Raw genomic sequence first — 11,219 nt, 5'->3', positions numbered from 1 at the left:
TCCCTTTCATATTCATAAATAAATTGAGCATTTCCTTTTCTTGGTGTACTACCAGGGTTTGAATTTAGCATGACCACTGCTTGTTCATTAAATTTTATGGTGAACATTCTTGGTACTACTCCATTTCATATTCATAAATAAATTGAGCATTTCATGCAGACAGAAAGCATGCGGATTTTGTGGAGCAGCTTGTTCCAGCCTAGAGAGATAACATCCACGCACGGCACGATCCAAGATAAATATTTACACACACAAAAATACAAGCTAGCAGGCATGTGTGGTGTGGGACTGAAATGAACATGATGACACGGTGGGCCTTGTTGGCTTGTTCTTCCATTCTTGGCGCAGCCGAAGCTCCCAGCTCGTCTGCTACTCCGGCCACGACCAGGAGAGCACTCCTGCTCTTCTCCACCTCACCCTTCACCCTCGCCGCCGTCGCCGCAGCAGCTCAGCCCTCCTCCACTCCCTACTCCCAATCAAGGACCCTGCAGCTCGGCCTCGACACCAACGGGTCGGTACCTTCCATCGATCGTCTACAGCTGCTACCCATTCAAATTCCGGTTAGCAATCCCCATTGTCATCATGTATGCAGGAAGATCAGGACATGCCCTTCCACCAATCCGGGCTGCGTGTGCACCAACCCCACCGTCGGTGCCTCCTCCTCCGTCGCCTCCCCGCTCATCATCCCGGACGCCACCTCCGCCGACGCCGCCGCTCAAGTACCCAAATTTTCACTACTCTCATTCACCTGGCTACTCAATCGACCCAAAATTAACTGATTCCCACTTCTTCCAGTCGTTGCGGCAGGCCATCATCAAGACACAGAAGAATGTCGTCTTCAGAGTTGACCAGCAGACTCCTCACGGTTGGGATCCCCGATTAAAATGACTGGGATTTCATGTAGGAGTATATAAGAATGTATACAACTATGCATGCAGGCCACTACATCCAGGCGGAGGTGGACGGCGGCTTTGGCCGGGACGTGATGGAGTACCTGGTCAGGAAGGACGCCGGCGTGGTGGCCTACCGTTGCATCGCCACCAAGGTCACCTTCATCTACCCCTTCACCACCGCCATCGGTGACTCGCGGGGGCAGGAACAGAGGGTCGCCGCCGTCGCACAAGAACTCGGGTGGTACGCGCCAGACATATCATCCTCCATCGACTTCGACGATGTTTCGACCTGATTCAGCTGGAGATACAAAGATGCACTATTGCAGAACATGCAGAAAGGTTGACGGATAATAATGTCGTCCTATATATCACGGCTTGTCATAGATGTGTTTTCTGGATTACACCCTGGAAGGTATATCAGATTTCATATAAGAAAAAGGCCAAGACGGCAGTTACAACAATACCAATTAAGGCTGCACAATGCATATATGTTTGTACTGTAGCTGTCAATTTGTGTTTGGAAAACAAGAATCATTATAGGAATCTCGCAGAAACAAGCTAACTATGGAACGATTTTGGGGAAACTTTTGCATGTCAATGGCATCTCTTGTTTGAAAATACGGGTCCTTTCTCCGAAGGAACTTTCACCAAAGATAGGCACACTCAGGTGGCATACAAAGGGTGCAAGGGACTCGCATGTGCTTGTACTGCAGCATTTTCCGGTTACATGCTGATCGAGCTTTCGAGTTCCCTAGGAAGAAGATGCAGGAGCCAGCCGATATAATAGGCAACTTGCTGGAGGAGGTGGGGAGTCTGGCGGAGAAATCTTCTAGCCAAAGTAAGTGTTTTCACAGGCACTTCACTTTCAGTTTCTTGTCCTTATGATGACATTCGATTCTTGCATTTTTCTCACACAGGGGGAGGAGAAATACTATCTTTGTGATTTGCTACTCTTTTTAAATTAATTGTTATTATAAGCCTAACTGAATGATCAAGATACAACATGGCTTCAGCGAATTCAGGTTCCCACACCTACTGAAGCTTCACTGCAGTCTTCAGCTAATGGTTGTTTTTTAGATCTTGGTTATCTAACGTGAGCGCTTTACATGGGACAACTTGTACTACATTATAACACATGGCTGCACGTTTACATTTCCTGGGGCTGAAGAATCATGCATTCTTGTTAAAATTTCAGCAGGAGCAGTCAGAAAAGGTAAACCAAAGAATCATTCTTGTGGACGGTGGTGGCCTCCTTTGGGACTTGGGAGGGCCTAGACTGGAAGAAGGGAATCATCAGCTCCTCTTGCCGGAAGATGCCGTTGTATTCCTTGTTTAGGTTAGCAAACGGGTTGCTTGCTTTGCTGTGCCAGATGTAAGGTAGAGCAGTCTTAGTAATACCCAGGTCGAAATGATCAGTAATAACATGTACTCGCAAGATAACTTGGTACAGATAAAATTGCAGCAGGATACGACGTACAAAACACGGTACCAGGAAGAATGTATTTGTGACCTGTGAGGGTTGTTAATTTCGTGATATACACCGAATCGTCCATGGCAATCTAATTATTCAATTTGCAGTAAGAAACGTTGCAAATTTTGAAGAAAATTAATATTTGGTTCCTTGGTGTACCATTTTGCCAACATATCATGCATCACAACGACCAATAGGCTGGCCATCACGCATAACGCCGAAATACATCGTCCTGGAAGCATGTCAAGTTTCTTTCCAACTCTCTGATCTTCGGTACCAAGAGCTCCTACGCATGGCTTCCTGATGATAGAACTCGAGAGTGATGGGGGACTGCGAGCAAAACACCAAAGTATGCTGCCCATCCTAGATAACCCGAGGAGGGTGCTTATGAAGTGAAAGGATCTCAACCTTGAGCACAAGTCCAGGGCTAACACAAGGCAAGTTAAGCTCATCGCTGGACAGAGCCGAGCCCGTGCCCAACTTTGGGATACAGAAAAAGAACAACAAAAAGACCAAAATATAAAACATAGTATTAATTAGTATGTATTTCTCTTCTGCTTCACACAGCCACACACCCAAAATCCTGGCGAGCTCTCTTCTGCTTGTTTTTTTTTTCATTTTATAAGATTCACACACATATGTTTTGTTCTTAAAATGAATATTACACTTTTCTTCTTTGGAGCGGAAAGAATCTTGCCCTTGGAAAAAATGATACTTCTCAAGAACAATGCACTCACTTATACACATTTTTCACGTTGGCAAGCAATGCTCTGCAATCAAATTTACATACAGCAACTACTGCTTCTGCCTTCCTTGCATACAACAACCACCTTCTGCCGGATCACCGTGTGTGTTAATTGTTATGTTAGGGTTTCTTTCCCTGCATCTGCTAACACAACAAGATAATGTTTGTTCATTCATCTTTTGTTTGGCAAAAAAAAAAAAAAAAAAAAAAAACACTCTCCAATGCATAGCATTAGTAGGAGGAGCAGGAGGAAACAGCTTGTTACCTTTCTAAGGTACTTCGCGTGAAGTTTCAGTGCAGCCTCGCAAGCCTTCTTTGCATCCAAGTTCCCGTTAACATTGTTTAGTATCTAAAACAAAGAAAGAGATGCAGTAAACAAGATCAGCAAAGCGAAGTTCAAATCTGCTAGAACCTATAACATATCTTATTTCAATCTTAGTTCAGAATCCTAATAAGTGTTCCATTATAAAATACTCCCTCCGTTTCTTTCTATAGTGCCTATAGATTTTTGGCATTTGTTTCATAATATAAAGCTGTAGCTTAGTTTTTTTTTTTAATTACCTCCTCCACCGGTCAACTCCCACACGACATGCATGAAAAAAATCTATACAAAATAGGAAACAATTAATTGAGATTCCTAATGCATAGCCCAAGGATTACTTAGATTTAGGAAGCAATGTTTTTCTTTTCTTAATTAAACCTGACTGCACATATATGGAGAGTCAATCAGACAGATTTGTGGGATTTGTTACGGTAAGTTAGGAAGTTATCGATTTCCCTAATTTTAGTCTGATCTCAAATCGTTCAGCCAGGGGGTCTTGTGTAAAAAATACTCTTGCGCTAATTTCCGTGTCAAAAATCTATAGGCACTATAGAAAGGAACGGAGGGAGTAAGAAATATGGCTTCATCCCAGCTTACCCTTATAAGGTCATCTAACCCTCGGGCTTCTTGCAGGAGCTTCTGGCTGTTCTCCTTCAGAACACTAGCAACCAGGAAAACAGAGATAGGGACAGGGCCATCAACAGCGTTTGCACCATTCTTCAAGTTCGCCCTCTCATACTTGCCAAACTGACGGGTCGGCTTTACTCTTGGTTTATGCCCTTGAGTTCTGTCAGTTGCAGCCCCGGCCTCTTCATATGTGGAGAACATGTCAGGATCATATTCCAGAGCCCACATCATCTGCGGACAGCAAATATGATCAGCTTTCAACCAAACCCTTTATTTGCAAATGAGAGTTAAAACTTCAGGAAACATACAGTACTAGTCCTTTAGACATTACAACCAGGGTGACACTTGGCTGGCCTTTACTGGTCTCTAGACAGTTAGTGAGTAGCTAATGATGAAAACCCGTGGATTCAATGAGTCTTCTAAGTTCTCCTTTTGTTTTGATCAACTGATGTGCAAAATAATGCAGCTTCAGTCTAAATCCATGTGCATTTCTAACTCAACTAATGTACAACAAAAGCATGAATGCTCTTTTGCATGTTACAGTGATCAACCCAACAAAGCTGGAGTGTGATTGTTTACCAGTGTAACCATCTTGACCAATTTCTGAATCCCTGGTTGGCTGATATCATTCGTTTTATTTTGTGGACACAAAAATAACCTGACTACATAAATAGTACGAAATATGCATTATTTTGGATGGCTTGCCTAACTAAACTTGACTTTCAACACCTTTGAACATATTAGTGGTATCATTAAAGAGAAGGAAAGAATCTCTGAATATGGCATCTAAAATAGAGTGGGAAATCTTATTTGAATTAAAGGAATTGTAGCCTTTGATAATTTGAGAAATGGATGCCACTGTATAACACAACACCACTGTAACTGATTTGATTCATAGATCAAACCTGATCTGGATGAAATGAACAGATATAATGTTTAAGATTTAGCAGCACATCAAAAGAACTATTTACCTCCCAGAGATACAAGGAGTCCCCAAATGACAATTCACGCCGAAACAACACCATGAACATACGGAATGCAAAGAGATAATCGCCCCCGCCAAGTGTTTCTGTGTTAAAGATTCAACAAGCACAATTGTAGTGCAATAACATCAAATGGATATCCAGTTCGCTGAGTCCTTATTACATACCTAGGTGGTCATGTAACTTTGGGTCCAGCACCTGAATGATAGAAGCAAGGTGCTGAAGCTGGTTCTCAACCCCAACAGATTGCTGTGTGCATCTGAAATTCCCTCGCTTTAAAATCAGAAATAGACAACAATAAGTGAAATTAGAAGAAACAAGCAAGGCTGAAGACTGAGAGAGAAGCAGTGCATACCAGTCTACGCATCAATCTCTCAAAGCACCAAAATGCGTCTGCTTCATCATTGAGTAACACTATCATCGGTGAGCATAAATCACTCATTCCTGTTTAATATATGGAAAGTACATACATAAGAATATTTTCAGACATTAAAGTAAGCTTTATATCTGCAAATAGGAGGATACAAGCACCTTGACAATAACCAACTTCTTTGTCGATCCACGCGTACACAGCTAGAATATCCCACAACTTGGAGAGATTTTCTTTCTTCTCATAGAACACCATGGATCGGTCAGTGCGCAGAACATCAAGACCTATCATAACCACACCCACAAAACATAAGACCGGGCAGAATAGAATAATGGCAGACAACAAGAAGTAGTAGCACATAATCGATGCTTACACCTTACCAATTTGGTGCAATGTGAGCTTCCACTCGATAATCTGTTTATCCGTCAGACGGTCCACAGAATCAGCCACCCCATTTCCATTGTTGCTGCTGGTCGAACCACCTTGCGACGTACCCTGGTCTGAAGTCGCTTCGAGTAGAACCAAAGGGTCCTTAATAGGCACGCCATCCTCAGTTATGATCGGGGCTGTGATGATTTTACCACTGCCCACGTGAGAATCCATATCTCTGCATTGTTCCTTCCATCTAGCATACTGCATTCTGCATAGGGCTCATGCTGTCAAAACAAATTAACAGCTGCCTTGAACAGGTGCTTCTGAATTCTTGGTAAGAAAAAAGATATAATATGAAGAATGTGGGAAAAAGGAGTCACGATTCTTATATGTAGCAGCACTAGTCGATTTCCACAGTAGAGAATATTAAGAGATGGTCACTAGCAAGTAGCAAGCAAATGAAGGTGACATGGGATCATACTAGCCTGTTATGGTTGTAAGGATACTAAAGACCAAGGCAGTGAGTACTATTTCATCCAAAACTTGCTTAGGTGTGTATCCAACCTTACACGTATTGGATGATATGGTAACTCGCTGTAATTCTTTGTAAACCGGTGATACCAGCGCTTTTAATTAGATATATTGTGTGCACTAATACGCAGTTCAAAAAATGACACTAGATAGCGAGCTTTTCTGGTTTCAGGCCCTAGGAGCACCCCCTAAGGTGAAGTGAACACATACCACATTTTGATAACGGAAAACAAGTGCGAAGAGAGAGCTGGGCAGCATTTTTTCAATGTACCCTGAACTAGCATTATTAATTTATTTACTTGTAGCCGAGAAAAGTATAGGCAGATGTGAGCACCTTCTGGTGTTCCTGATGTGGTCGCGCTCATCGAATGTGCTATCGGGATCGAAACAGCCAAGCAAGAACTCCCAAACCTCGTTCCTAATCGCAGGGTGCACACCCTAGACCACGGAGGAAGAAAAGGAGTGTTAGAGACGATGGAGGGGTGCTGGAATGGAATGGAATGAATGAGAAGGGAGGGTACCCCTCTCTGTATCCGGCTTAGAACAGAGGCAATATGCAGGTTGCCCTGTTGCGTGAACGCAGCCTGCCATTTTCGAACGCTCAGCGTTCTGCCAACCTGAAAATTCAGTGATTGCAGCGTGTTCAGTGAGGGAACTAGATGCAAGATCCAACCTCCTACATAGTACAAAACTAGACTAGATTGGGAAGGAAGGAAAGCAGGGAGAAATGGGGACCTGACCTTGATCTTGAACTTGGTGTCGGGAACGTTGCTGGCGCAGTCGGGGCGCAGCTGGTACAAGGAGCTTGAGGAATCGGTCTCCGAGTCCTTGCTCCAGCGCCGCCGCATCATCTTCCGAGTCCGATTGGCCGTTGACTTTCCTCTTCTTCTTAGTAGCGGCAGCAGCAGCCGTTCTTTGTCTCGATCTTGCTTGCTAGCAGGAGAGGATGCAGATGGATCCAAGAAAAAGATCAAGCCCACCTAAGCATAACAATCGATTGATCTCTGCCCTGCCCACCTAAATAAGAAAGTTGGAGCTGGGAGATTCAAGAATGGGGATGCTGGGCAATTGGTAGTGGCGGCCGGCCGGTAGATGGCTTGCTGGTGGTGCGCTGTCTGTGCCGCCCTTTTCTCCCCTCACTCTGGCTGGATCAGCACCACCAGGGGAAGGAGGACCTACCGACGGAAGATAGTCTCTCACGAAACTAACCGGGAGTCAACTAAGGCTTTATTAGTTTCAAAAAGAAAACTGCGAGCAATTTTTTATTTCTTTTCTTTCGAAAGACAACCAGCGGTGGAGATTGTTAACATAAAGCTAAACTAAAATGTATAAACGGTGGAAATTTAATACGAATCCTCGAAACGTTTTGCATGAAAGCAAAGAATTTCTCAGAAGTCGTTGCTTTCATTTCATTTGTAGCATTTTAAAATGAATACATGTATTCATTTCATTTACATTGTGATTCCAGAAATGAACACTTGTTTTTTTTTTTTGAGAATTAACGGCTGCCTTTGATTAAACCACAACATCCGATGCTACAAGGTTCATTACAAACTCTGGGGGTAATCCCAACCAGACTTCACACACATTATTACTGCAGCCTTCTTTAGCTAAACGATGCGCAACTCCATTACATGATCGTCGCACGTAGGTGACTAAAGATTCATCAAACTCCCGTAGAAGCAGCTTGATATCTTCAACCAGGGGACCATTAGCCGATCGGTCCAGCTCCTTGTTATTCAGCTTTGCCATCTGCTCCAAGACAATCCGTCTCCCGTAACCATCTTTGTCGCTCCCACCTCCTTCGCTAGGAGAACCGCTCTCCGGCATGCTAGTAGCTCAGCGCTCTCCGGATCATCAACACGGGGGAAAAATGGCATGCACATGCAATATGTGCTCCATGGTGATCACGGACGATCACGCCTCCACCTCCGTGGCTATGTACCTTAGAGAACGCTCCATCCGAGTTCGCCTTAAACCAGCCCGGTTGAGGAGGTAGCCAGTGCTCCTCCACCTGGTTCCCCCTTACCATTGCACCCTCCTTTTGAGATCGCCATTCCTCCGTGAGCGCAACAGAGCGACGAGCAATATGCTCCGGGTTTTCAATCATCGGTTCCTCCCTAGCATTGTTCCTTGCTAGCCACATATGATATAGTGCCATGAGATACACTCGCCGAGTCCTGCTCCGCCATCCTCCCAAAGAGCTGCAACAGCCAGTGCTGAATGTCACGATGGGAATGGTACTCCTGCGGAGGCCTTGGCAGCTCTAGTCCAGTGAGCTTCTTAATTGCCTCCCAGACATGCACCGAGTGTGCACAAGACCAAAACGGTGGAGGATCGTTTCATCTCTATTACGGACAATGCACTTGACGCCTAGCTTTATTTTGCGCCTCCTCAATTCCTCCCCCACAGCCGAGCATTTCTTGCCACTCTCCATCCATGCACCTTCACCTTGCCCGGAACGTTTGCCGACCATAATGATAGCCAGCCCCGGTGTTCCGAGACATTCAGCGAAGAGCTCGCTCCGCTCGCCGCCGCCGCCTTGATGTGTCTCTTCGGGTGATATGCCGATCGTACACCGAAAACACCGTTTTTGGTGTAATTCCATGCAACATAATCTTCGGATCCAGCTCTACCCACCTGGTATCTTCGGTATATCTTCGACATCCGCCCGATAAAACACATCATTCAGCTTCTCACTATTCCATCCTCCTCCACCTCGGTAGAAGAAGCTCGACACCTTGTCAACCTCGTTGGTCCGGCTTACTTCCAACAGGTCTTTTGATAGATGATCTTGGAATCCAATTCCGGTTCCAAACATCTATATTCTCTCCATTACCCACCCTCCAAATCAGTCCCTCCTTCAACAGCTCTCGCCCATACACAATGCTCCTCCAAGTATAAGACGCTCGCTTCGGGCATCCCGCACTCAAAAACTTCCCTCCTTGAAATAACGAGCACGCAGGACCCTCGCACAGAGAGAGTTTGGTGCAGACATTAGCCTCCATGCCTGCTTCGCTAGAAGAGCTTGATTAAAATCCTGGTAGTCCCTAAACCCCATCCCTCCACTGCGTTTTGATGCACACATTTTCTCCCAACTTAGCCAATGAACTCTCTTCTTTCCTTTCTGGTCCCCCCACCAAAACCCTGATGAAATCGATTTCAGAGTATTGCACTGCCCCTTGGTTAACTGAAAACATCCCATTGTATATGCTGGTACTGCCTGAAGTACCGATTTCACCAAAATTTCTCTCCCTGTCTTGGACAATCCCTGTCCCTTTAGCCCGGCCACCTTTCCTCTTGATCGGTCACTTAGATGTTTGAAAGCGCCATTCTTTGACCGTCCGACGACAGTGGGTAGCCCAAGGTACCGTTCGGACAGAGCTTCACATTGAATACCCACATTGTTCTTGAGCCGTGCCTTGACAGAGTCATTTGTCCCTTTCCCAAAAAAGATTGCGGACTTCGTAAATTAACCCGCTGCCCCGAACACGCTTCATATCTCTCGCAGAATTTGTTTTAAAGCCTCCAAATTACCAGTACTCGCTTCGAGGAAGACTACACTGTCATCCGCAAACAGTAGATGGGTCACGCGTTGGTCCGCCGCTTCCAAACTTCACCCCGGACACCTCTCTCTCTAGCTGAGCTTGGCGGAGTAGAGCGGAGAAACCTTCCACACAAAACAAGAAGAGGTAGGGCGATAGTGGATCCCCTTGCCTCAGGCCACGAGAAGGTCTAAAAGAGCCAGACAGACACCCATTTAGTTTGACTGAAAACCTGACCGTGCGGACACACCTCATGATCATATGCACCCAAGCCTGAGAGAAACCCATTCTCAGCATCATCCTTTCGAGGAAAACCCACTCAACGCGGTCATACGCCTTCATCATATCGAGCTTCACTGCACACGCGGCTGCTTCCTCTTCCTTGTTCTAATAGCATGGACACACTCGTATGCTATAAAGACGTTGTCCGTTATCAACCTTCCAGGGACAAACGCGCTTTGTTCTTCGAGAGATTAAAATCGGGAGAACTTTCTTCAGCCGGTTGGCAAGCACCTTTGACGCAATCTTGTATAGAACATTGCATAGGCTGATCGGGCGGAATTGGGTGAGAAGCTCCGGTGCATTGATTTTTGGGATAAGAACCAAAATTGTGTCATTAAAGTCAGCCGGACATTCTTTCCCCGCCAAAAAATCTCTCTCACCGCCTGACATACCCTTTGTTTCAGGAACGACCAGTGTCGTTGGTAAAACAGCGCCGGCAACCCGTCAGGACCCGGCGATTTGGTCGGACCCATCTGGAAAAGCGCTTCTGAAATTTCTTTGTCAGTAAACCCTGCTGTCAGGGCAGTATTCATCTCATTTGTCACCGCCTCATTGATCAGATCCAGAACCTGGTCACCACCATCGGAACCTTCAGAGGTGTAGAGATTATGATAGAAGGCCCGTGCCAAACTACCCATTTCCTCATTCGTCGTGCACAGCGTACCGTTCTCCCTCCGAAGGCCACGGATTGTATTTTTGCGACGCCGGTGCGAAGCTCTATTATGAAAATACTTGGTGTTCTTATCCCCGGCCTTCAGCCATTCCTGCCTAGACCTTTGTCGGTACATAATTTCCTCTTTCTCAAAAACGTCATGCAGTTGCTTCTCCAATTCAATAATCTGCGGAGAAGTACCTTGCAGTCGGGCTGCATTGCGGGCATCCTCAATCTGTGATCTCAACCGCTTGATCTCAGCCTTGACAGACCCAAAAGTTTCAAAGCTCCATTTCTTCATATCTGCCGATACCTCTCGAAGCTGTCTCCAGAGGCCCCGAATTCCCTGCTCACCACTAAGCCGATCCTCCCATGATTTCTTGATCATTTCATCAAAACCCTCATGACGCAGCCACATCTCCTCAA

The 11,219-nt window shown here is 45.4% G+C and overlaps 2 protein-coding genes across 2 annotated transcripts; one reads left to right on the top strand and one right to left on the bottom strand.

Annotated features, from left to right (window-relative positions):
- Nucleotides 1-242: 242 nt before the first annotated feature.
- On the top strand, nt 243-1,324 carry LOC124655514 (thylakoid lumenal 17.9 kDa protein, chloroplastic-like). The gene is made up of 4 exons (XM_047194390.1): nt 243-511; nt 593-719; nt 796-865; nt 939-1,324. Exons 1-4 carry the CDS (start codon nt 294-296, stop codon nt 1,184-1,186), a joined length of 663 nt encoding a protein of 220 aa, XP_047050346.1. The 5' UTR covers nt 243-293; the 3' UTR covers nt 1,187-1,324.
- A 1,550-nt stretch (nt 1,325-2,874) lies between these two features.
- LOC124653960 (rab GTPase-activating protein 22-like) lies at nt 2,875-7,507 on the bottom strand. The gene is made up of 11 exons (XM_047193011.1): nt 7,055-7,507; nt 6,836-6,931; nt 6,649-6,752; nt 5,792-6,051; nt 5,573-5,695; nt 5,397-5,485; nt 5,209-5,314; nt 5,030-5,127; nt 4,029-4,289; nt 3,375-3,458; nt 2,875-3,250 (listed from the first exon to the last, which is right to left on the bottom strand). The coding sequence occupies exons 1-11, from the start codon at nt 7,163-7,165 to the stop codon at nt 3,230-3,232; spliced, it is 1,353 nt and encodes a 450-aa protein (XP_047048967.1). The 5' UTR covers nt 7,166-7,507; the 3' UTR covers nt 2,875-3,229.
- Nucleotides 7,508-11,219: the final 3,712 nt, after the last annotated feature.

This window comes from Lolium rigidum, chromosome 5 (genome assembly GCF_022539505.1).
Source record: "Lolium rigidum isolate FL_2022 chromosome 5, APGP_CSIRO_Lrig_0.1, whole genome shotgun sequence".
Lineage (NCBI taxonomy): Eukaryota > Viridiplantae > Streptophyta > Magnoliopsida > Poales > Poaceae > Lolium > Lolium rigidum.
The sequence above is the reverse complement of the archived record's forward strand: the minus strand, read 5'-3'. Positions and strand labels throughout refer to the sequence as shown.